Source organism: Calonectris borealis, chromosome Z (assembly GCF_964195595.1).
Source record: "Calonectris borealis chromosome Z, bCalBor7.hap1.2, whole genome shotgun sequence".
NCBI lineage: Eukaryota > Metazoa > Chordata > Aves > Procellariiformes > Procellariidae > Calonectris > Calonectris borealis.
Window position 1 is genome coordinate 36,091,231 of NC_134352.1, and position 22,843 is coordinate 36,114,073.

A 22,843-nucleotide genomic window follows, 5' to 3' on the forward strand; every position below is an offset into this window, starting at 1 on the left:
CAAATCAATCAACTGAGTAAGATAAAATGTTCAGATAATATCATTTTACATACTAAAGGAAAAACAGGCTTTATTCATTTTTGTATCTTGAAAATAATGATATTTGCTGTGATCTTTTTATTCTGGTGAATGTGTTGATATTCTGCTTAAGTCAATACCTGGAAAGTCAGGGACAGGCCTTTTGTTGCATTCTTTATGTTAAGACTTTATGTTATTCCATGGTATGGAATAAGAAAGCAGCACCTCTTATTAAGACTACCCAGAATTTTTCATTGTGAAACCATGGCCATCGTGAACTGGGCACCTGAAATTAGTGTGCGTTTTGCATATTAATGTCTGACTTGCAAAAGGTAATAATAGCAACTTGTTGCAGAGGACTCATTCTAACTTTATGCTTGTGGGAGCATTATGATATAGTAGTGACATGGGTCCTGGGAAAGTCCAATGAGGAAGGTAACACCGTTCTCTTTATTGTAGGGCTTAGCTAGTAAGGAGTAAATAATTAGTAAGGGTAAAACAAAGTACTGATTCTAATTACAACGGCTCATTGAGCCTTGTGCCAAGCTACAGAGATCTCTTATTTGTGTTTAGCAGTAAAAAACTAAGCAGACATTACTGAAACATTTCAGAGGATTAGAAGGGATTATTCTTCTTGTTTACTTTATCATCTGTCCAAGATGAGCTTCAGATTACACAAACCACTGGCTTTGTTTTGTTTTCCTTATATTGTAGAAATGGAGTATTGCTGTCTTGTGCTCCTCTTAAGATCTTAGGAAGTGATGGAAATGTCGTTTGCTTAGCCTGCCCAACTTGGTTGTTTTTTAATCAAGGATTCATAAGCATCCTTCAGACTCTGCATAAGGCAGATGCTATCTCTAGAGAAAGATTCATTTTGCCTGTTATATCTGAAGGAGTATCTTTAAATAAATATGAGCGGCTTTGGTCTGAAACATCCAAGAGCATTACAAAATTTGTAGTTTCTGATTGCAAATCCAATATAATGTTGGAACCATCCTATGTGAAGACTTTTCAAAGGTGGTATAATTATGCCATCATTGTAATGCCATGATTTAAGAGAGAAAATTAAGATCAATTGATCAGTGAAGACCAGTTTGAAACTGCAGGTAACGTTTAGTATCACCAGACAAGAATTTAGCACAGACACTGCAAGTAATGGAAGCGTATTCTAAAAGTGACAAAGGCCTTTATTGACTGCATTAGTGACATACTTTGTTTTCCTCAAAACATGAGACTTCTTCATGAACTTTATCCATTGATAACAGTAATTCACCAATAAGTCAGAGTGCAAAGAGAAATTACTGATGTTAATGACATTAAGTGTTCATTGTCTACTTGTAGCCTTATTGCTTTGCAATTGCTGAAATTTCATAATACATGGGACAGATATTCAGCTGGTATAAGTTGATAAAGTACTAGTTTCTGCAGTTATGGTGATTTATACCAGATATGGACATAGGTTACCAAGTATAACAATAATGATTGGGTAGTTTTTGAGTGAGAAATTGAAGTTGTCCTGGGAAATGATGTATGCATAAAAGATTATTGAGGTGATTATTGTTATTTAAATAAATGCCAGAAATTCTCTTGACTTTCTCAACACTAGCTTATTGAGGCTTCCATTCTCACTTTGAATAGAAGATGTGAATAAAATCTCATTTTCTCTATTACGTGTAATATATCCTTCTATTGAGATTGTCACTGGATAATCAGTGACAATGCAGTTCCTGTTAGTTATGTGGGAACTGTAATAGTGATCCAAACAAGTCCTGAGAACAGCTCTGAACACTGTGCTGTGATCATCCATACAGTTCAGATGGAGGATAATCCTTGCAATGGGTTTGCGCTGGACCCAAAAGCACTTTCCTAGGCAGTGCCCAGGCTCAAATAAAGGGGACAGCATGGTCTGGGGACCATTTCCAGCAGGCTATTGCAGGAGGCATCCTTTATTGGGAATGAACTTGTGCTTGAGCTTGTGGACAAGAGTTGCACCTGCTTCTTGGCCAGTGAGCAGAGAAAGGTCTCTGGCTGTTGTATTTACTAGGATAGAAAAAAAAGCTATGGAGAACAATAGGAAAAACTATATCTGACTCATATGAAAACTATGTATTGAAAAAAATGTTTGTGTTGTGCTTCCCATGTGCTTGTGGAGCAGTGAATTGTTTTGCATATGCTTTGATTTATTTACCTAAGAGCTGAATTTTCACCTAGTGGTGTAAGGCTGGAGAGTGTATCAATCGGACCTCTTTTGCGGAGCATATGGAGGGGGAGTGGAGCGCGTGGAGCACTTGTAGCCGTACTTGCAACACTGGAATCAGCAGTCGACAACGCAAATGCCCTGGGTAAAACCAAGTTCAGGTTTCCATTGCTGTTCATCAGAATTTCTGAACAGAATTTCAATCTTATGAGTACAGAAAACCATTAAGATATAGTTGTCTTATACATAAGCGATCATTTTTTATGAATACTGAAAAACACTTAGGAGAATAGGTATTTCAGGGCTTTTTATTGCATGCTAACACTATTCTTCTTTTTTTCTGCTTCTGTTAAAAGCTTAGATAATATTAATGGACGAATACAACTTTCTTTTTAAGCTTCACCTGAAGAAGCAACAGAAAATTAAATTTGTAATTTTTGACTTGCAGAGCGTCAGTGTGTAATTCTAGTCTCAATTTTTTGCTGGAGAAAATTGACTTCTGTCTCATTTGGAGAGACAAGGAATCGCAACTTTTACAAAGAGATCTATCTACCAGTTTCACAGACATTTAAATAGAATATCTGGAAACAACATTTAGATTCCATCTTGTGAAAATGAAAACCTTGTCCCATTGGGGATAAAGGGAGTTTTACCATTGACTTGAATAGAGTCTGTTTCACCATATGTCAGTGGTCAGCTAAAAGATGCTTTCCTTTTAATTACTCATTACCATGTCTCTCTTTTGGTGGTCATTCATACATCAAGAGAAAAAGAATAAATAGGCAGAGAATGGGAACAGACTAGAGCTGGATAATGAAGACAAGTGTAGAGAAGAGTAGACTAGACTAGACTAGACCAGACCAGACTACAGTAGGGTAGAATAGAGTAGGGTGGGGTAGGGTAGGATTGGGCAGAGCAGGGCAGGGCAGGGCAGAGTACAGTAGAGTAGATGATTTAGGAAAATAATAGAACAAAAGGGGAAATGAAGAAAGATGAAAGATAATATAACAGATTAGGGGCAAAAAATGATGACAGGAAAGACAGAGGGATTAAAAAAGAGAAGTTTGCATAAAGAAATGTGAGGAAAACTTGGATATGGCTATACAAAAGCATTTTAGTTTAACAGAAGCCTTAGATATGTAGAATGTTTTCATATTTCCTGCCATCTAAATGCCACTTCCAGCTGTATGCCTAAAAGCTATTTCTAGTATTTAGGGATGTCTTAATTTCGCTTTCATTCATTCATTTTTCCAGGCAAGGTTCCAAATAATTAGCTCCAGTTTCTGCAGTTCACTGTTCTTTTGCATTTGTTCATTAGGACCTGCAAGCACAACTGGAGCGACCAAAAAGGAACAAAGCATATTGTCTGAACTTCACAACACTACACTTGTAGAAAAGGAGAGGTAGCAAATCTGCAGGTGTTACTTCCTTTCAGTGGCACCTTTGGCTCGTCGAGCTAGAGAAAAATCACCTGAACTACATCAAAACTGCAGTTGAGGTTCTTCTTACTGAACCCTCCTGCTAGTCCTAGTGCTTCTTTGGGGCCAAGTGTAATTTGTGGTTTAGCACCCATGACTCTTTATATGTAACGTAAGCAGTACAAACAGAAGGCAAACATGTTTTGTTCTGTGACTTTGATTTTTTGTGTGTGATTTCTTAATGTTATGTGTCAACAAAAAATCTGCTATTTAGATTGAATTTGTGTATGGCATAAATAAACTGCTGTAAGTTTGGCAAAACATTACCAACAATAAAGCATGATATTTATGCCATCTTTTCTAGTTCAGGCTTTGAAGGAGAGTGTCACGGTCCCACGATGCAGTACAGAGTATGTGAAAATCCTTCTTGTCCTGCTGGCGTGCCTGCCTTCAGGGACTGGCAGTGCCAGGCTTTCAGTGTCAGGTCATCTTATCAGAAGCATGTGCACCAGTGGCAGGCTGTCATTGATGATGGTAAGTATAAACCATCTCCCACATTCTTACCATCTGCTCATATGGCTTATAGCTTGTTGGTATTGTTGTTGGTTAAGAAAGAGATGGTAAAAACTAAAGCAAACAAACAAACAAACCCCAAGCCCAAGATTTTTAGTAAGTCATTTTTATTTCATAGGCAAGATCTGGTGATATTTTCACACGGTCTGGAAACTTTTGTGTTATATTTCTATTGAATTTGTCCTTCTTGATATGTAATGACTACATTTGAACTGAAATTCAGTATCAGTTTGTTCCTGTTTAATCAGAAATATAGTATGAAGTGACTGAAAAATACACCTTTCTAGAGGAATGCTGCATCATTAAGCATGCATATATCACTTATACTTCTACCAACAAAGCCAAAAAGACAGCATGGATATTGTGAGCTTCTATTTTTGAGGAAGGAGAAAACACTTCTAGCTTAACACTTAAGTGTTTCACATACCGCTGCTTGATTTTGGTAGAAATCCATATGTAATGCATACTGCAAACTTAAATAAGATTTCTATAAATCCTAACAGCTACTGCATGCAAAGTTCTGGCATACTCCATGCATGCTTCAGTGTAACAAACTTGCTTAGATGCCATATCATTAGAAGAGCGCTGAAGTAGGAGTATAGTAATGTCGAACTTACAGTATCTGCAAAGATAATGTTGGTGTAAAATATCAGCAACTAGAAAACAAAACATTCTACTCAAGTTCTTGCTAGAAATGTGAACAATAGCTGCCATTCCACTGAATTTTCTCTAAATTGTTATGATGTAATTTATTTATTAAAAATAAAAAAGAAAACAAGAAAACAACAGAAAGACTTCAGTTATGAAAAAAACAATTAATTTGAGAAATTAACAAAATCAATAGCAACTGGTGATAAAGAAGAGCCTGGAATGACGCAGGAGTACTGTAAGTATTTGTTACCACATTTTAAGTAGTTCATTATTGCCATTTAAATTTAACTCTTGAAACAAATTATCAGACACCATTATAAAGCATAGATTTTAAGAGAACTATTTTGCTGAATCCCAAAAATGTGCATTTATTATCAAGAACTTATTTTAATATATGCCTAGCTAAACAAGGGTTTTTTTTTCTTCTAAGCCTTTTCTCAAGCTGCCAAAGTGAAAACTTGTGAGACTATTTTCATTAGGCTTGTATATTAGCTCATTTCATAGTAAGGAGAACTCTCTCCAGTTATTTTATAGGTGCTTATCTAGTGAATTAGTTTTGGTTTGTTTTACAAAATTTCATTTTAGCACAGGAACACATGGTTTATATCCTAAGGGATCAAAAGGTTTCAGCCTGACTTTGAATAATTCAGTCATCTGATGAAAAATCTTGATGACGCTCTCCTGTCCCTTGTTAAGGAGTATGAATGGTTGCTTTTATCTAACCTTGTTCTGAGAGATCCTGTTGTCTTGAGTTGTCCCTCAGGAGACATAAAAGTGGACACCAGCTAAAGAGTTTCAGTACTACAGAAATACATTGTTCCCAAATCTTTAATTATTTGCACTCTTAGCCTTTCATAGACACTAATTGTGCACCATGTCCAAAATAGTTGCTGTATTTGAATGAGGTCTCCTATAGTCTGTTGAAGTTGTCCGGTGTTGTTGAATTACTGTCTCTTTGAGTTCAGTGTCCTTAAAATAATGTTTAGGTTGTTAATCTTTTATTCCTTTAAAAAATGCTGATACATGCTTAAAGCTCCCAGGGGATTTTGGGATTACTATTCAAGGAGTATAACAGGAATGCAGAGGGCACAAACTCAGGCAGAGACTCACGCTTCTCAGCTGGAGATGGCTTGTGTCTGGCTGGCTTCACATGTTGGCAAAAGAGATCACATCTGTTTGCACCAGTCCCCTAGAGATACCCAGAGGCTTTGTCAATTTTAGTAAATTAAATGTGCCCAAACCACTCTCTGATGCATAAGTCAGCTGGCACAGAAGTCTTGTGTCCGTACTTGTCAACTCTCTTGCACTCTAAAAAGGATGGTGACATCCAAACTGCTTTTTGGAAATGGTCCTTTGCAGGTGGCAATTTCCAGTCTAGACCGAGCTAGTGCTAGTTAGCACAGGCAAAAAAATGTGGCATAGACTGTTTTACAGTTCAGCTGTATAGACAGTAGAATTCCAGTGCCCATGAACGTTTCCTGGAACTGTTTAATTTACTAATAAAAACGCACTCCAGGAGTCTAGAAGTCAGTATGAAGTCAGAATGGCGTAGATTGTATCCAAGTGAAATCAGTTTCAAGTTCAGGATTGACTTTATCCTTTCAAAAATCTGCAACAGATTTAGGAAGAAGTTCTGAGTCAGTACACTTGCAAATAAAGATATAAAAAATCATGTCATTTTGTACTCAATTTACCACTGAGAGGAGACTTAGTTTATTTTATTTGGTATTACTTTGGCAGTGGTGAAGCAAACTTCATTATTTATAAATTATGATAATTAGGAATACATGGATACATAGGATATTATTTTTTTATCCTCTTTCAAAATTAGAAATGATTTGCAGAATGTTTTAGAAATGTAGTAAAAAATTGCCTGACCTTGGTAAAGATGTTAGAAAGAATGTGTTCAGTTTTTTGTCTTTTTTTTTTAACGTGGACTTTGTAAAGCTGTATATTTTTCTTCCCAGGGTGTCTCCATTACTTAATTTTTTTCTCTTTGACCTGCATAGTTAGAAAATCTGGAAAGTGTTAAGTTTCTTTTTTCACCAATATTTGTGATCTGCCAAAAATATAGTAGAATGAAAGTATAGATTACAACCAAAATATTCCGACAGCTGTAATGTGCATATTCTTAATTGCAACAATGAACATGACATGAGTACTATGTAGGCCAAGTTTATAGCGCTAGTATGCTCTAGCAGGAAAAAGAACTTGAGTTTTTCAAACAGCTGAGAAAAGGTTCAAAATATTTTTGTTTTCACTGTATCTAAGATAACTCCTTATGCTAATGTAGATTCATGCCACACAAGTAAGCAAGTATCAGTTTTAAAAATAATGATGATGATAATTCTGTATTCGCTACGTGACCTTTTACCAATCTGGTGGTTTTTTCCATCAATTGCTACTACAGAAAAGCCATGTGCCTTATTCTGTTCACCGGCTGGAAAGGATCAACCCATTCTTCTAACAGAAAAGGTGATGGATGGGACTTCTTGTGGCCAGCATGGGTTAGATGTCTGTGCAGATGGTAGATGCCAGGTATGAATTACTTGTTTCGAACCTGGATACACAGGCACACGTATGCGAGCGCATACATTTGTTATGCATGTGTGTTATTTCTTTGATAGCGTGTTGCAATATGCGTGACCAAGACTGAATGGCTCTTTTGGCATCATATTATTTCACTCAGTGCAATACAGTATGTGAAGCAGCTGAAGGTTAGCTTGGGGAATGTGTATCTGTGATGATAAGGATGCTTATACTACTGCAGAGTGGAAAATGAGTATAATTTATTTCATTTTCTAAGGGAAGCCTCAGCTTTCAACAGTTTGGGAAATTTTGCCATGATATGTACGTATGTATGTCTAATTCTGCCTTTTTTGACAGTACAAAAGTTTACATCTAAACAAACCAAAGGAGCTGAATTCAAAGGAGCTGAGTAACAGTTAATTAAAGCTGAGTGCTTATATTATTCATGATCCTCAGAATTCATTTTGTTCATAGAAGTTCTTTTGTTGCTTTTATAGTGCCTCATATGGAAACTCTTCTATATAAAAATCCCACAGAGCTGATTTTTTTCTTTGTCCGCTTCTCATTGCACACATTGAATTCAGTACAAAAACCAACCTTTAACACAAAAACAGCATTGCTAGATACTGTAATAGCTTCAACAAATTAACTTATAGATGCATGCATGCATGTATATATGCATACAAATGCATATATGTACATACATAGTTATCCTTTCTTGAGTGACTGAGTGCCTGCAACAAGAATACTCTTAAATACTTTGCTGAACTGAGGCTTTAATTCACCATGTAACAATTACAGGTTTAATCACAGATACAATACATAGCCCATTCTTCCTGAAGAAATGTTGTTTGTTTTATAATTCACTTTTAATAACTGACTAATAAAGACCAAAAAAAAGCCTTAAACAAAACCCACCTGACTAAGACTGAGTTGGCTTTTTGGCATATGAAGAGTCAGAGAGATAGGTGCTAATCAGATCTGAAAGTCTAATTTGTAAGATCTTCCACATTTTATCCTGTCTTTTTAGATGACCCATTAGGAAGAACTTTGGGGACTACAGCTGTAAAGTTAGGTTTTATATCTTGTATATGTGCCATTTTGGATACACAGCTCTTTGAATGCTTATGCTGTAATCAGTATTTTGAAATGTATATTACTTTTTTTAGGTAGAAGAACTCTAATAAAAATTCTGTGCATAAAGTGAAGTAACATTCTTAATGTACTTGGAAATAAGTGGCTCCTTGACAGACCATGGTTTCTGTTCTTACAGGAATCCATTATTTTCTCTTTAACCTAGCTTTTATCTCATTATTTATCAAATAGTCTTGAAGTTTAATTGGTTTTATCAGGTGCATTTAAACAATGCACAGGATTACCCTGTGATGACTTGTCTAGACTTTAAAAGGCTTTTATTTCATATCAGGCCAGCATATGATACTAACTGTATTCCTATTGCCAAGCTACCACTGATATTTATTGATAGAAATGTGTCTAACATAGTAGTGTGGAGGTGCTTGAGTAAACTTAATTTGTTTTAAACTGAATGCTTTTTAGCAAAACACAAATATAATTTATATTTACATATTCCAGACATGTTCACATCCTATTCAGAATAAGACGTTAGGTTGACATTAGACAGCGCTTTACCACTGTGGGTGTGGCAAAGAACCTCCCATATTTTGAGTAGAAAGCAGTATAGTTGCACATGTTGTAGTTGCTAAGCAGGAAGACCTGTGGGGTGTGTGTTGCGCAGTGGCTCAGAAGTCCCAGAGGGAGGTGGGAACGCAGTTGTGTTCCTCTTGGAGAGCAGCTGGTAGAGTTAGCCAACCATATAGGAAAAGTGAATGCAACAATCTACATAAAATCATAGAAAAAATGATAGACCTCTGCACATGAGCTAGTGCAACCTCATTCTGAGCAGGGCTAAATCATGTTGGTTAGGGCATCTTGCAGAAAGGTGAGATGGCCTCTACTAAAGGCAGCTTTATGAAAGACACGGCCTGTATCTCAATAGCTTTATTTTCTTCTCCCACAGAAATTTGGCTGTGATGGCATATTAGGATCTCTGGCTCGTGAAGATCATTGCGGTGTATGCAATGGTAATGGAAAGTCATGCAAAGTTATTAAAGGTGATTTTAACCATACCAGAGGAGCAGGTGAGTCTGTTTATTTCAAATACTCAGGAAACCAGTAGCTGTTTGATTACTTTGAGCATTGGGAACTTTAAAAAGCTATACTTCTTAAAAAGATGCAGTTCCTCACAAGAACTTCAGATCTACTGTTTTTAAGATAATAAGACATTTAAGTCAAGAATGCATGAGTATTTTTAGATTTAATTGTTGCAAAATTATTGCAAATTGTTTCAATTATAAAATTAAGGAATTATCTAATTTATCTTCCATTAAGACATACATTATTTCATAGAAGAGCCTGATTTTTTAAAAATTGTGAAATAAAATTTATATTTTTAGTAAATAAATGAACTGTAAATTCTTATAGTGTATAGATTCATTTAGTGTTCTTCAAAATAAATATCCAAATTATGATCTGTTACTTAGAGTAAGCGTCATTCAACTAAGCCAGGCAGTGGGAGAACATAAAGCCGAATGTGTGAAGAAGTCTTTTATCTTTTCATTATTCATTAGTTTTTACTAATAATAACATATTATGAAAAGCAAATAGATTTTCTGATGCAGAATGAACATGAGACTTTCAAACACTGCTGTGATCTGTTCTTTGAAAGAGAATAATTGACTGGCTCCAGCACAATAGTGTTGACAGAGTAGAGGATTGAAATCCTAATAATGTGCTCTATGCACCATGTATACCTTCTCTCCAAGAAAAGTCTTTTCTTTGAAACAGTGTTTGGCCAACTGTTCTAAGCATTTGTTTGCCATTAAACTTTCGGTTTCTTGAGTAGAAAATGTGCGGAATTTCAAGACAGTAAGTAAATCACATCCAAAAATACTGTAATTAGAAGCAGACAGTATATCTTTGAAAAATCAAGGACTTCAATGCATTATAGACCAAAGTATAGTACTTTAAAAAAAAAAAAAAAGGCATAGTCTTCAGACGTTTATGTCTGGCCCTCTCTTAAGCTGAAGGTAATGCAGAGCAGGGATCCCAAACCACGGATGAGTCGGGAGGTCTACAAGATCAAAAACTGCAAAGAAGGTGGCTGCTAATTACAGTGTGTCAGCTCTCTTTTATAGCTAATGTGAATATCCACACACTTTCAAGTTTATTCAGGGTTCTGTGTCAATCCACAATATTGTCATATTGCCCTCTAAACAATTGTGTAAGTTATTTTCCTTCTCAAGAAGCTGGACTGTCAGCAATACTTAGAAAGTGTTACTAACTCTTAAGGAAATTAAAGATAAATAATGCTGCTTTGCAGCAATTTGATTTTCTTGTTTCAGGATTATTGAACAACAAAACCAAAAACCTAACAGTGGGATGATGTTTGGTTTTTAGTGCCATATCATTTGTCTCTACATGCTGAGTGAAGTTGGAATTCTTTTATGGTTGTCTGGTGGTGATGATGACACTAAACTACTTGGCCAGAGACAACTTCATCTGCTCCAGTCCCAGTCTGCCCAGCCTCACTAGTTCTTGTTATGTTTTCCTTTGCTATACTCTTTTAATTGTGTATCATGGTATATATATTACACATAATGCACAATTTCATAGCTTGTTTCAACATTTTGCAAGAACCCTCAAACCATTGCTATATAAATTATAACTTGTTACATTTAAAAAGCAAAATAGGGGAGAAGAAATGAAAACACATACAAGATGTACTTTTCTACACTTTTGTATTTAACTCGGGACATCTGGCCTCTTGTCTAGGTTATGTGGAAGCTTTGGTGATACCTGCAGGAGCAAGGAGAATCAAAGTTGTGGAAGAAAAACCAGCTCACAGTTACTTAGGTAAAAGTCATATGTTTTAGTGTTCATGTCCCGTTTGGGTCAGCACTGAAGAGTGCTAGCTAAATATGCTTTTGTGATTAAACAAAACTCTGAGTGGAAAAAAAAAATCTGTGAAAACGACTTCTAAAGAAATTTTGTAGAAATAACAAAATAAAAGAATGGTTATAGCACCATTCTTCAAATAGGTTTTATTTTGAACTTTTGTCTCATCTCATGTTGTTTAGAGAATATTTCAAAGAATGCATTTACATGATTTAAGAAAAATTATGCTTACTTTATCTTCAACATTTTCAATGTTTCATATGGAAAGCGCTAAAGAAAATACTTCACGTTAAAACTAATGAAAAGAGTTTTATGCTGAAACATGGAATAATTTATGCTCAGACAACAAAAAACCCACACTGACCAACATATAGCCAATCACCAACAAAGACAAACAAAAGTTCTAAAACTAAGAAAGCAGAAAAGTATTTCTTGGCATTATTTTGAATTGTCTGAATGTTTTAATGGACAAATTTAATCACAATGAATTTTTTTTTTTTTTAGTTTTTTCATTTCTATGCAATTGTCTTTCATTGAAAAGAAAATTTTTCTCTTTTAATGAGTTCTAAAGCTGTTCTGTAGGAGAGTATAATTTTTTACTATTATTGTTACAGGGTTTAAGTGAATATATGAAATATCATAATTGGTGCTGTTCCGTGCACTGCTTAAGTTTAAATTGAGAGAGACTTACTATGAGAAATAGGACAATGAAATGAAAAATTCCCTGGTTTGATCACTGTCCTTAGTTCTGCTCATAAGTAATATCTGCATTTTAAGAAACTTTTTACCTGAGTGTTCTCAGACTTCAACTGAGAGAATGTTAAAGATGGTGAACTTTAATTATGACAGCTTAAGTTATCAATGGGTGACTTGGTTTATCATGCGGTCTGCACCTGCCCTGTTAAGATATCACAGGAGATTTAGAGATCTGGATTATTTCATTGTTCCCCAATGGTCTATAGAGATGGTATGTAAGAGTGTCAAATCAATAACTGATGTTTCATTGACATATTTTCTAAATTTCCCAAGTGTTTTTTTTCCCTCTGTGTCTAGTGTGTTAACATATGTGGACAACAGAAATACTATTATTTTTTATTTTTAAAATAATGCAAAAATAAATAAATGTTGGAATTGTATTTAGAGATATTAATTTATTTTTCATGAGTGGCAAACTGATTCATCCGTTACCCTTACAAAACGCAAAAAGACTGTAAGGTTTTTTATGCCAATGAAATAATGTCGTTCATGCTGCTTATTTTTGAAAGATAATAGTTAGCACATAATCAGCTCTTAATTCTTTGTCACTTTAATTTTACTTCTCTTAATTTCACTGATGTCAGTGTGAATGGGGATCAGCCAGTATTTCATTGCAATATATTTTTGTTAAGCCTTTATGGGGAAGCAGGAACAGGTCTGCTACGGTATTTTAAATTAAAACTTGTGCTGTTGCAGCTTTTTACTAGCAGAAGGTATTTAAACTTTCTTCACTTCTAGGAGATTTATTCTGAAAGCATAAAAATCTGAATTGAAAAGGAGTAACATCTTGAATAGGAACATCTTTTAATAGGAGTAACATATTGAAAGTTTTGGGGAAAAGGCATAAATCTTTCATTTTAGAAACAATATTCTTCAAAATAGCGTGATTAAAAATATAAAATGTAATACAGATTAACTTGTCCCATGTTTCTGATTTGTTTTCCATCTTTATAGTTCTGTATGCTAATTTTATGTTGCATAGTACTTTGCTCTCTGCATTTCTGTACTTGAAATGAGGCAATACAGGCCAACACTATTTCTATTTTGCTAATTGTCATATACACATTTTAGGATAAAGTTTTTAAAATAATATAGCTCTTCATATAATTAATAATTGTATAATTAGACATATAGCTGTAAACACAATTTAATCAAGTGTACACTAAGAGCTGTGGCTTACAAAGTAGAATCTAATTTAAACTGAGCGAAGATTTGATCCCTGTTTGTACAGCACAGGTCAAATACAGAGGCAGAATGAAACGCCCTTCTCTGGATTTACTTGGTGGTCAGAAAACAGTATCACTATGATCTGGAAGCTGCAATGATGTTGCTGAAGTGATTAGTAGAAATACAGCCCACATCAGTAGCATCATTGGGTGACTGTGCTGTTGAAGCAAATCTTCAGAGGAGTGCTTCCTGAACACCTCAGATATCCTCTTTATCTGAGGTGTATCAACATACACCACAGTAACAGGAGCTCTGGCATCCTAGGAGAAAAGATAAGGTATAACTTGCAACTGCATTTACTGAACTGATGGATCTGTCGAGGTCTGTCCTGTCTCTTCTCCTCTATGGGGAGATAGGAGCAGTGATATAGCCAAACATTAGGTATTCCTCCCTACTGAAGTTATATGAGAAAATGCGTAAGAGATTGTGATTCTTCTTTCATTATTAGAGCATTCAGGAATAGGAATTATTTGTAGCAGTATGGAGGGGGAAAAAGTGTTTATTTAATTAGAGAATATTTCCTAAAGCATATAATTATTAATTTTGGAATTTGAATTCATTATTTTAAAAAAGAATTTTGAGATTTATTTTTAAGGAATGAACTAGCAGTGATAACCTTGTCTGCTTATAACCATGTTGACATGACACTTGGTTCATTGTCAGTTACGTCAAAAAATTATTATAAGAATAGCTATAAAAAACTTGTTTCAAGCATTATCTAGATTGCTGTGGTCAAAGATAATGCCTTTTCTGCTGCTAAATATTAATTTATATTTGGCAGATGTTAAAAGTTTTTTCAAAAAAAGTTCTTAATGTAGGATACAAAAAGGAAGTTTACAGTATTTTTGTGTGAGAGATACACTAGGCTTTGAAATTAGAGAGCTCATTCATGTGACACCTGTATAATGGCATGACAGATCCAGGCCCCATAATGAATTAATAAGATTGGTTAATGGTATATAACTATACAAATGACTAACAATCTAAAACCTGAAATTTTGGTGCTAATTGGAAATGAGAGAAATTATTTGTTTTCAGCTGAACTAAAGAAGCATATTAACTGTATCATTATTCTCAAATATGTGATCAAGCTGCTTCAGGGATATACACACTCTGGACCTGCAATTTAACACTGCATGACATTGTAATTGCCAATTCTCTTACAGGTATCAAGTCTATAGGCGTGCTGTGTTCTTGTCTGATTTTCTTTATGAAATATGTTTCCTAGTAAAAAAAAAAGCATGTTGTACCATATTTTGGGGGAGAAGGGCGTGTGAAAGCAGATGGGGTCTGACAAATAATACAAAATTTTGCATCCTTCATTTCTGACAATGCTAATAGTTTTAAAATACCTTGGATCAAATCCTTAGACTGTGTAATTTCTAATTTCAGGGGAAGCCAGTTGTGGACGTGGTCCCATAGCAGAGACCAGAGTCCACTGAGACGAAACATGTTTTATTTCATATATAGAGGGCCATAGAAAATGGTTAATAAGTAACACCTTTGAAACCACTTTACATCAAGATGAAAAAAATGCCCTCTATATAAAAAAAGGGATTGACTTCACAGACTTGTCTTTGAAAAGCAGCAGTGAACAGATTGAGAGCTTATGGGTAAAAATTAGGGGCCAGCCCAACAAAGGAAGCTTTGTGGTTAGTATTTACTACAGGGTGCCCGACCAAGGGGAGCCTGTTGATGAAGCATTCTTACTTCAACTACAGGAAGCATCGCGCTTGCAGGCTCTAATCCTGCTTGGGGACTTCAATAACCCGACATCTTCTGGAAAAACAGCACAGCAAGCTGGAAGCAGTCCAGGAGACTCTTGGAGTGCATCGAGGATAATTTCTTAATCCAGGTGATAGACAGCCCAACCAGAGACACAGGGTTACTGGACCTTGGTTGCATACCAACACAGATGAACCATTTAGCGAGGTCAAGATTGGTGACAGCCTGAGCTGCAGTGATCATGCTCTGGTGGAACTCACGATCTTGAGGGAAGATCAAAGACTAAAGCCAGGACCCTGAATGTTAGGAGAGCAAACTTTCAGTTGCTTAAGGAATTAGTGGATGGGACACCCTGGGAAACTGCCCTCAGGGATAAAGGAGCAGAACAGAACTGACAGCTCTTTAAGGACATTTTTCCTAGAGCACAAGAGCTCTCAATTCCCACATGTAAGAAAACAGGCAAGGAAGACAGGAGACTGGCATTGCTGAGTAAGGACCTCCTGGTCAAACTAAAATGTAAGAAGGAAATGCATAGGCAGTGGAACCAGGGACACATCCTGGGGAGAATATAGGGACACTGCCCAGATGTGTCGGGATGGGATCAGGAAAGCTAGGGCACAATGGAAGCTGAATTTGGCAAGGAATGGGAAGAATAAGAGGGGCTTCTACAGGTACGTTAGTCAGAAAAGGAAGATTAAAGAAAATGTACACACAAACACACACAGACCCCAATAAATAAGAGAAGAACTAATGACAATGAATATGGAGAAAGCTGAGGTACTCAACCATTTTTTGCCCCAGCTTCAATGGTAGATACTCTTCCTACATCTCATATGTCCCTGAACGTCAAGGCAGGGACTGATGGAATGAAGTCCCTCCCATCATAGATCAGGTTTGAGACCACCTGAGGAACCTGGACATACACAAGTCCATGGGACTCGATGAGATGCATCCAAGGGTCCTGAGGGAAATGGCTGATGTAGTTGCCAAGCCACTCCCAAGCATATTTGAAAAGTCATGGCAGTCAGGTGAAGTCCCCAGTGACTGGAGAAAAGGGAGTATTTCACCATTTTTAAAAAGGGTAATAAGGAGGACCCTGGGAACCACCGACCAGTCAGCCTTACCTCAGTGCCCGGTAAGATCATGCAACAAATCCTCCTGGAAGTTATGTTGAAACATATGAAAGACAGAGGGGTGGTTAGAAACAGCCAACACGGCTTCACCAAGGGCAAATCATGTCTAACTAATCTAGTGACCTTCTACAATGTAGTGACTGCATCATTGGACAAAGGAGGAGCAACGGATATCATCTACTTTGACTTCTGTAAGGCCTTTGACACGGTCCCCCAAAACATTCTTGCTGCTAAATTGGAGAGAGATGGGTTTGATGGACTGTTAGATGGATATCGAATTGGCTGGATGGCCGCATGCAAAGAGTCCAAGTGGAAACTGTAATGAGTGGTATCCCTCAAGGGTCCATACTGGGACCAATACTATTTAGTATCTTCATCAACAACGTAGTGGGATTGAGTGCATCCTCAGCAATTTTGCGGATGGCATCAAGCTGAGTAGTGCGGTTGATTCGATTCGCTTGAGGGAAGGGATGCCAACCAGAGGGTCCTTGACAGGCTCAAGGAGTGGGCCCATGTGAACCTCAAGAAGTTGAACAAGGACAAGTGCAAAGTCCTGCACTTGGGCCGGGGCAATCCTCAATATCAATACAGACTGGGTGGTGAGTTGATTGAGAGCAGCCCTGTGGAGAAAGATTTCAGGATACTGTTGGATGAAAAATTGTACATGAGGCAGCAATGTGTGCTTGCAGCCCAGAAAGCCAATCATATCGTGGACTGCATCAAAAGAAGCATGGCTATCAGGTCAAGGGAGGTGATTCTTCCCCTTTACTCCACTCTCCTGAGACCCCACCTGGAGTAGTGCAGCCAGCTCTGGGGTCCCCAGCACGAGAAAGACATGGACCTGTTGGAGCGGGTCTAGAGGAGGGCCACAAAAATGATCAGAGGGCTGGAACACCTCTCTTATGAAGAAAGGCTGAAAGAGTTGGAGTTGTTCAGCCTGGAGAAGAGAAGGCTCTGGGAAGACCTTACTGTGGCTTTTCAGTATGTAAAGGGAGCTTATAAGAAAGATGCAGAGAGACTTTTTACCATGGTCTGTAGTGACAGGACAAGGGGCAATGGTTTCAAATGGAAAGAGGGTAAATTTAGATTGGATATAAGAAAGAAATTTTTTACGATGAGAGCAGTGAGACACTGGAACAGGTTGCCCAAGAAATTGTGGATGCATCGTCCCTGGAAGTGTCCAGGGTCAGGTTGGATGGTGCTTTGAGTAACATGATCTAGTGAAAGATGTCTGCTCACAGCAGGGGGTTTGAACTAGACGATCTTTAAATGTCCCTTCCAACCCAAACCATTGTATGATTCTATAAAATATGCATTCTTTAGCATTTGTGATTAAGTTCATATCTTTGAAAGCTGTCAGCAATGCATTTGGCAATATGCAGTTTGTAACAATATAAATTAAACAGACAAGTTCCAGAAAGTCTTGTGTGAGTTTGAGTTATTTTCCAGAGAGATAAGATTGTATTTTTGCGTGTACACATTTTAACGTATGTCAGGTTTCTTTCTAGAAAAAAATGTTCCTTGTCTATGTAGAATGTCAGAACAGACATAGATATGTATATATGTACATACCTGTACATATATGTACACCCTTAATTAAATATTCCCGTGCAATTGTATTTGATTGTATCTGATTGTATCTGAGAACTTGTGTTGTAGTTCTGTGAAATAAAAGTGATAAAGGAAGTGCAAATAGGTAATCAAAAGTATGATTGAAAACATGTAATTAAGAAAATAGGCAGATAAATCAGGAATCAATTTCTGAGTTAAAATTAATTTTATGTGTGAGCATCGCAGCACAGCAAGCAAAAGTAATGCTAACTAATTTTAAGCATAGTCTAGCACTTACTTTTAAGCATAGTCTTAGAAGTCCTTGATTTTCATGAGATTACATATATGCCTTTAGGTGAGGTACTTGTAAATTGGTGTCTTTATTACTGTTTAGCATGGAATGATTGGTATAACAGAAGAATTAAGTTGGACAGCCTTTCTATTATCAAGAAAATTATTCCTTTCTATTGTCAAGAAAATACAAGCAGTCTCTTTTTATATGAATTACATGTGTTGTCCCATCATGTCAAAATATGCATGTTGCTTTCCCTGTTATCAGTTTCTCATTATAATAGCAGTAATGACCTTAACACAAGGATTTTTCGGATGCTAATGACCAGTTGGGGTTAATTAGCTGAGGTGATGCTGAAATGCTATCAACAGCTTCTAGGAATATGTAGACCTCTGAATGTGGCACATAATTTGATAGTTACTGCTTATAAAACAGAATAGCACTTGTGAGCTTGTGTTGCTTATTCATTGGTGTTATTCACATGTGAATGCAAGAGAGATGTTTATAATCACATCTGTTATTTCAAAAAACCCACTTCCCAGTTAGTAAATATTGATCATGCATAATAATACTTATAAGTGAATGGTGGAAATATGATTTTCTAAATACAACAAAAATGTGTATGCAAAAAAAGTTGAGCAAGAACAGTGAAATTCGTATCTCTGAGTTTCTCCATATTAGATTTTTCCACTCTAATCTGGGCTTTTTAGTAATAGCTGTTAAGTGCCTTAACTATAGCCCTGATTGATTGTTTTTAAAATAAATATTTAATTGCTGGAATATGTCATAAACATTTTTCTGGAATTTAGGAAGAAGATATTCTGTTGCTGACATTTGACAATCTGCTGCATGCTACTTGATAGCATTTCATTTTGCTTTCTCTTCTCTTACTTTAGTTTCCTTGACATCAAAACAGTGATTATGAAAAGACTGAAGAAGCAGCAACTAAAGGAAAGTTTGCTGCAGATGATAATATCAAGGCTCATCTTTAGTTACTTTGGAGAAAACAGCAAGGAATTATCAACCTTAAAATGTGACCTTGTAGAAGAAAGGCAATGTTCAATAGAAGTTTCTTCTTATAATAAGAGATACTATGTACAGGACATTGATAATATGTCCTGTAGGGTACTACAAACTGAAAACTTAGTTGCTTTCAGCATCTTTAAGTATTTTCCTGTTTAATAAAAAGTTGGAAAAAATACTTTAAATAGAAAGCTAAAATAATTTAGTTTAAATAGAAACAATAACACATTATGCCAAATTATATATGACTCTAGATGATTTGTAGTGGCACCATATATATAAGCTCAAGACAGAACTGTGTCCCTTGTGGGATGATAAGTTGAAGTTTTCAAAAAGTTACTCAAATCTCAAGTCTTAATGTTCTTAAGATGGCTTGAAGGGAACACATGATAACCTGAACTGAAGTGAAACAATGACTTCCTTGACAAAAGGTATCATTGAAGGTACTTTCATTTAGAATTTAATTTCAGATATTTTTTGTATTTGTCAATTTTCTTGAGAAAAATAGGAGTCCATCAAAATTACATTGTTTTGGTACTTTTCTGGAGAGTATGACTAAATTTTGTACAGAACAAAAGGCAAAATTCACAATTCACAAAGGTGTCAATTTCCCTCTTATTTTGGTACAAATGCCTTTTTTCTTAAACTCTAGATAAAGTGTGGCAATTTCAACTTTAGCAAAAATTTCAAAGTTAATACAGCAGTGCTGTTTTACAGTAGTATTTTACAGTTTTCCAGAGAAAACAATGAAAGGATTAGTAAGCATAGATTTACCAAGTGGAGGATCAGGACCAGGGCACTGCTGCTCCCCACTGAGCACTGGGAGCACAATGCCATAGCTGAACTGTGAAATGTTGCATCTCTATGGCTGTGTAGCCTCTCACACCTCATTAAAATTGGAAGAGTGTCTATCCCTGGTACAGTAATTAAAAAATACATTGCAGTCATCACCATCATTTAATTGTCATTGTGATGATGGCTATCTTATGCTCTGCAGAGATGCGCTTGTAATTAGCTCCCTTGTTTTAGCACTGAAATTTGGGTCTTGGCTACAGTAGGTTTTCCCAGTCTGAGTTTTCTTTGTTTGTCTTTTTAGTTGTAGATGTTCGATTTGTTTTATAGCCTGAGAAAGGATACACTTGTGTGCTGAATTTTCTTCCTGTATTGCATTACTTTGTACAGGAAATCCTCCATGATCGAAAGCTAAGCAGAGTAGAAGTACATGTGGTGTAGAGTAAAACTCAGTGAACTTGCTTACAATGTGGGGTGTGACAGAGTCAAGAACAGAAGCTGGACTGCCTGAATCCAAGCCTAAATTTTACCCTTTCTTACTTTGTCTAACCCCAGTGGCTCAAGTGAGGAATCTGAAAGCAGAAAATGCAATATCTGGCATATTTCTGTATTCTGGGCCTGGGATTCCAGTCCCCTGCACATGTCTGCGTGCTGTAGCACACATGTTCATTTTAAAGACAACTCAAAATGATGCAAAGCCCACTGCTCTCCAGGGACAGGATGCTGCTCCATCTGAGCAGCATGACCCGACTGGACCTCGGCATTTTCGAGTACATTTGTTTGTTTCTTCACTGGGAAGAGGATTGACCCCTACAGTTTAAACACTAAATAGAACTTAATAACCATTAATAATAGAATATTTAAAGCTAAAATACCAATTTTTACTTGTGTAAAATCACTGGTTATTTTTAGTACAGTGTTAATGGATTTTATAGTCTCAACATTTATTACACAGTGCTGCAGTGGTACACATCAGTGGTGTCTTACGCAATTGTATTTCTGCCAGTCGATAGACCTGTTGCCATTGTTTCCCATAGAAACAAAACATAACAGTATAAATATGAATAGGAGAGAAGATGATTACAGGAGTGACTCACATTAACTTACAACTTTAAAAAAGAAATTTTGGACAAGGCTTAAACTGTTGAGGTTCTCCTACAACAGTCGGATGCCAAACATGCAATTTCAATGCAGAGGAATGTGTAAAACTTCTTGTCCAGAAGGTGAGTTCAAGTATATTCTACTTCACATGATTTTTCAGACCTGATCTGAACAAAATAAAATAAAATAAAGTAAAATAAAATAAAATTGCAAGTCCTTCACAGAAGCACCTATTCAATTTACTATAGAAAACTAATGTAAACTCCTGTGTTCTCAAGGTATGAAATATATCTTACCTGACTTGATGATGCTTTTGAATATAAATTAGGCCAACAAGAGGAATGATTCAGCCATAAAGAACAAGCTTTTCCTATTTGTTAGAAGCATCAAATAATGTGGTGAAAGTGTATAAAATAAGTGTTTAGGTAGGATGACAGTAGTATTGTCACATTCTAAGGTGGAGAAAAAGGCAAATGTAGTTATTAGAGGAGAAAGAATTCTGAACTGAAATTTTTTTGAAGTTTTAGCCTAATTCCACAAATCTTGAAGAGTATCTTGTGAAAATTTTGTTTCCCATGCATTTATGGATTATAGAAATGACCACCCTAGGAATAGAGAATGGTTGTCTTTGCCTTAAATTAATTCAGTGATCAAACTGTGAATTATGCTGGAGCCTGTCAGTCTCTTTAGGCATTAAAACAACTGATGTTAACTTCAAGTAATGTTAAACACACATGGTTTTGCCAAGCATTCCTTCCAGAAAGTGCTTCTGAAGCATGTTCCAATTGAAGTTCATGTATAGTAGGATCCATAAATATCTTTGCAAACAGAGTTATGTGATTTCATCTACTTGCTAAATTATCCAAACAGGAAGTGAAAGGAGGCCCAAATCGCTACTGAACAGACACCTTTTATATTGGTCTGTTTTCATATATTTTGCAGCTCTTCGAGATGCTGGAAAACAGTCAATCAATAGTGACTGGAAGATAGAGCATTCAGGAACATTCAATATTGCCGGGACCACTGTCCATTACGTTCGGAGAGGTCTCTGGGAGAAAATATCAGCCAAAGGTCCCACAACATCACCTTTACATTTACTGGTATGACAATATGGATTAGGGGTTTTTACCTGATTCCTGTCATGTAGCGTGGTAACTAATATTTTTTTCCAGGCTCCTGAAGATAATGAGATCTATGTAAGATATACCTGCTTTTATATATATATATACACCTGCTTATATATATAGATCTGTCAGCCCACTTCTAAAAAAATGCATTTAAATCCAAGAATAATCTTTACATTGTTGAGGCAGGATGGAAAGTTTCAGCATTCCTACAAATGTCATTAAAAGTTGATGTGCCGCTTAAGAAGAGAGATTCAAATTAATATCAGATGTTTTTTATCCTGGCTGACTATAGCACAGCATCGCCATTTCAGGATTGCAATCACCAATTTCTCCATGAAGAAGTAGAGTTTTGATGCATTTCTGTGTAGAGGAGGAAATGTTGATAGCCACCAGAAAGAAAGAGGGAAAGATGATGAGGGAGTACTTCAAGTGCAAGAAATTGGCTGGTATGGCTAGAATAGTTTTAAATCTGATGCATCTAGGAAAGATTTCCTCTATTTAAGAGCACTGAAATCATAGGACACAATCATCCTTCAGATTTCTGGTGAATTTTGTTTGCTTACTTCACATGGAGGGCTTTTCAACATTTATATTAATTAAAATAATTTTTCCCATTGATTTGGATACTGTCATTAATTTCTTCTACAAAATCCATCAGGAGGGTTGAATGGTTATAAGCATTAAGTCATTCTGTCGTGCTTTTCAAGATGATCTCACAGTTTGGAGTTTGTCTTCCACAGTGCCTGTGTACATAG

The 22,843-nt window shown here is 36.2% G+C and overlaps 1 protein-coding gene across 1 annotated transcript in view; it reads left to right on the forward strand.

Moving 5' to 3' along the window:
• ADAMTS19 (ADAM metallopeptidase with thrombospondin type 1 motif 19) overlaps nt 1-22,843 on the forward strand; it is a 153,267-nt gene that overhangs the window by 99,740 nt on the left and 30,684 nt on the right. Inside the window, exons 12-17 of the mRNA XM_075137023.1 lie at nt 2,230-2,360; nt 3,998-4,167; nt 7,268-7,395; nt 9,425-9,545; nt 11,239-11,319; nt 21,904-22,061. Of these exons, the coding sequence (XP_074993124.1) occupies nt 2,230-2,360; nt 3,998-4,167; nt 7,268-7,395; nt 9,425-9,545; nt 11,239-11,319; nt 21,904-22,061 (789 nt within the window). The remainder of the gene's footprint in view (nt 1-2,229; nt 2,361-3,997; nt 4,168-7,267; nt 7,396-9,424; nt 9,546-11,238; nt 11,320-21,903; nt 22,062-22,843) is intronic.